Raw genomic sequence first — 2066 nt, forward strand, 5'->3', positions numbered from 1 at the left:
TGAGTGTGCCACTGCACTCTAGCCTGGGCGACACAGTGAGACCCTATCTCAAAAAATAAATAAAAACAAAAATAGTGTTAAATATTTTGCATACTCAGATATGGCAAAAATCACAAGGGAGGTACATGAATAATAAAATAGCAAGTGTCTCACAGGTTTTAATAACTGAGAAGTCAGAATGGCTGAGCAGACAAAGTTAAGAGTACCTCAAAGTAAAAGTGGAGAAGCTTATAGAGGCCAGATATGGCAAAGTTGTGTGGGTGTAGGTCATGCGTAAGGGGAAGAAGTGGGGGTTGTGTTATAATGCAAATTATGGAAAAAGCAAATCATGTAAATCTGGAAAAGCTCTGAGGGGTAATGATCTGGCAGTTTTAGATTACTAGTTTCTCTGTGGAAAATTAAAGAAGAAGCCATCTGACCACTTAGAAGTCCAGGTGAGAAGTGAGGAGGACTTGGGCTGGGGTGGTGGCCACGGAGATGGACAGGAACAGACTAATTTGAGACATCTTTTGGAGGCAGCAGAATCTGTAAGACTTAGTGATCAACTGGATGGGAAGGTTAAGAGGAATGGCAGAGTGAGAGGAAGCCCATGGTTTCCGGCATACCAGCTGGGTGTACATGGTGGTGTCCATCACACATATGGGGGAGGACTAGGCCCTTTCAGTCAGATAGAGCAAGAGAGGCCTATGGGATCTGTGAAAAATGTGATTGGTAACCTTTTCCCACCACACACACACTTAAAGTACTAGTATGAATATAAGAGTGCTTATACAATGAAATGTGTTGCATAAGTAGTATGAGCTCTAGCTGGGATCCACATAGAAGCTTGAGGGGTGAGGAATAAAAACCTAGAGGGAAACACTCAGGAAATGGACACTAAAACATTAAGAAACTCCCCATGCCATGTTTTAGATAGATTTTAGGGCCAGGAGAAAAGAATACAGTAACAATTCATTTTTGAATTTGATCAACTACAATTCAAAGTGCAAGGAATGCTTAAATTTTAAAAATAATTTTATCAGAATGCAGATAGCTGATCTTGAAATATTTATGTAGCGAGATTATTATATACTTTGTCAGTTTCCTTAATGAATTTACCTGTTTTTAGGGAATGCAAAGTGTGATAGCATTTGCTACAGTACTAACTCGAAACCAAGCAATTAAGGCAATAAACCTAAACCGACCTATACTGTATGGTGAACAGGTATGTATTCAAAGTGATGGTAGTTAATATAACAACATGAATGAAAACTAAGGTACTACTACAAGTTTATGTCAAGGTACATGAATACACTGTATTTTTAGAGATATGTGTATTATATCTTGTAAACTACTATTTATAAAAATGTTTATTTAAAGGAAAATTATATCAATTCTTGGTAAGACGTTTATAACTAAATATGCTTTTAGATATTGCTTACTTAAGCAGCAAACATGTCATCTTTTCTCTTGAAACTCAAGTTCTTAGTGAGTAAACCTGCAAGGGTCAAAGTGGTCAAGATGAAAGCATAAATAATGAAGTGTTTTTTTTTTTTTTTTGAGACGGAATCTCACTCTGTTGCCTAGGCTGGAGCGCAGTGGCACGATCTCATTTCACTGCAAGCTCTGCCTCCTGGGTTCACGCCATTCTCCTAATAGTGAAGATTTTAAAGGCCACATTATAAGAGCCCAGTGTGAACTGTTTGTTACATTGATGTGGCTGAACCATTACACCTTTGAAATCATGAGTAATAAAAGCAAAATGTGTGTGAAAAGCAGTCTGGAAAATTTGGACTTGATCCTATCTATAGATAAGCTGCTTGCTGGAGACAGAAAGAGGAGTAAAAACATGGTTCCTACTTTCATGACATCTTGCTCCTTCTGGGTGGCTTTCTTCTCCTATCACTTGTAAACAGCTAGAGAATAAGAACTCACGTTATTATTGGTATAAACAAAAACGTGTATCTTTTTTTTTTTTTTTGAGACGGAGTCTCACTCTGTTGCCCGGGCTGGAGTGCAGTGGCCAGATCTCAGCTCACTGCAAGCTCCGCCTCCCGGGTTCACGCCATTCTCCTGCCTCAGCCTCC

General features: G+C 38.9%; 1 protein-coding gene across 1 annotated transcript in view; it reads left to right on the forward strand.

Annotated features, from left to right (window-relative positions):
• The window catches only part of LRRC34 (leucine rich repeat containing 34), a 26206-nt gene that overhangs the window by 17398 nt on the left and 6742 nt on the right, over nt 1-2066 (forward strand). Inside the window, exon 7 of the mRNA XM_011949030.1 lies at nt 1109-1204. Coding sequence (XP_011804420.1) covers nt 1109-1204 — 96 coding nt within the window. The remainder of the gene's footprint in view (nt 1-1108; nt 1205-2066) is intronic.

Source organism: Colobus angolensis, unplaced genomic scaffold (genome assembly GCF_000951035.1).
Source record: "Colobus angolensis palliatus isolate OR3802 unplaced genomic scaffold, Cang.pa_1.0 Scaffold289, whole genome shotgun sequence".
Lineage (NCBI taxonomy): Eukaryota > Metazoa > Chordata > Mammalia > Primates > Cercopithecidae > Colobus > Colobus angolensis.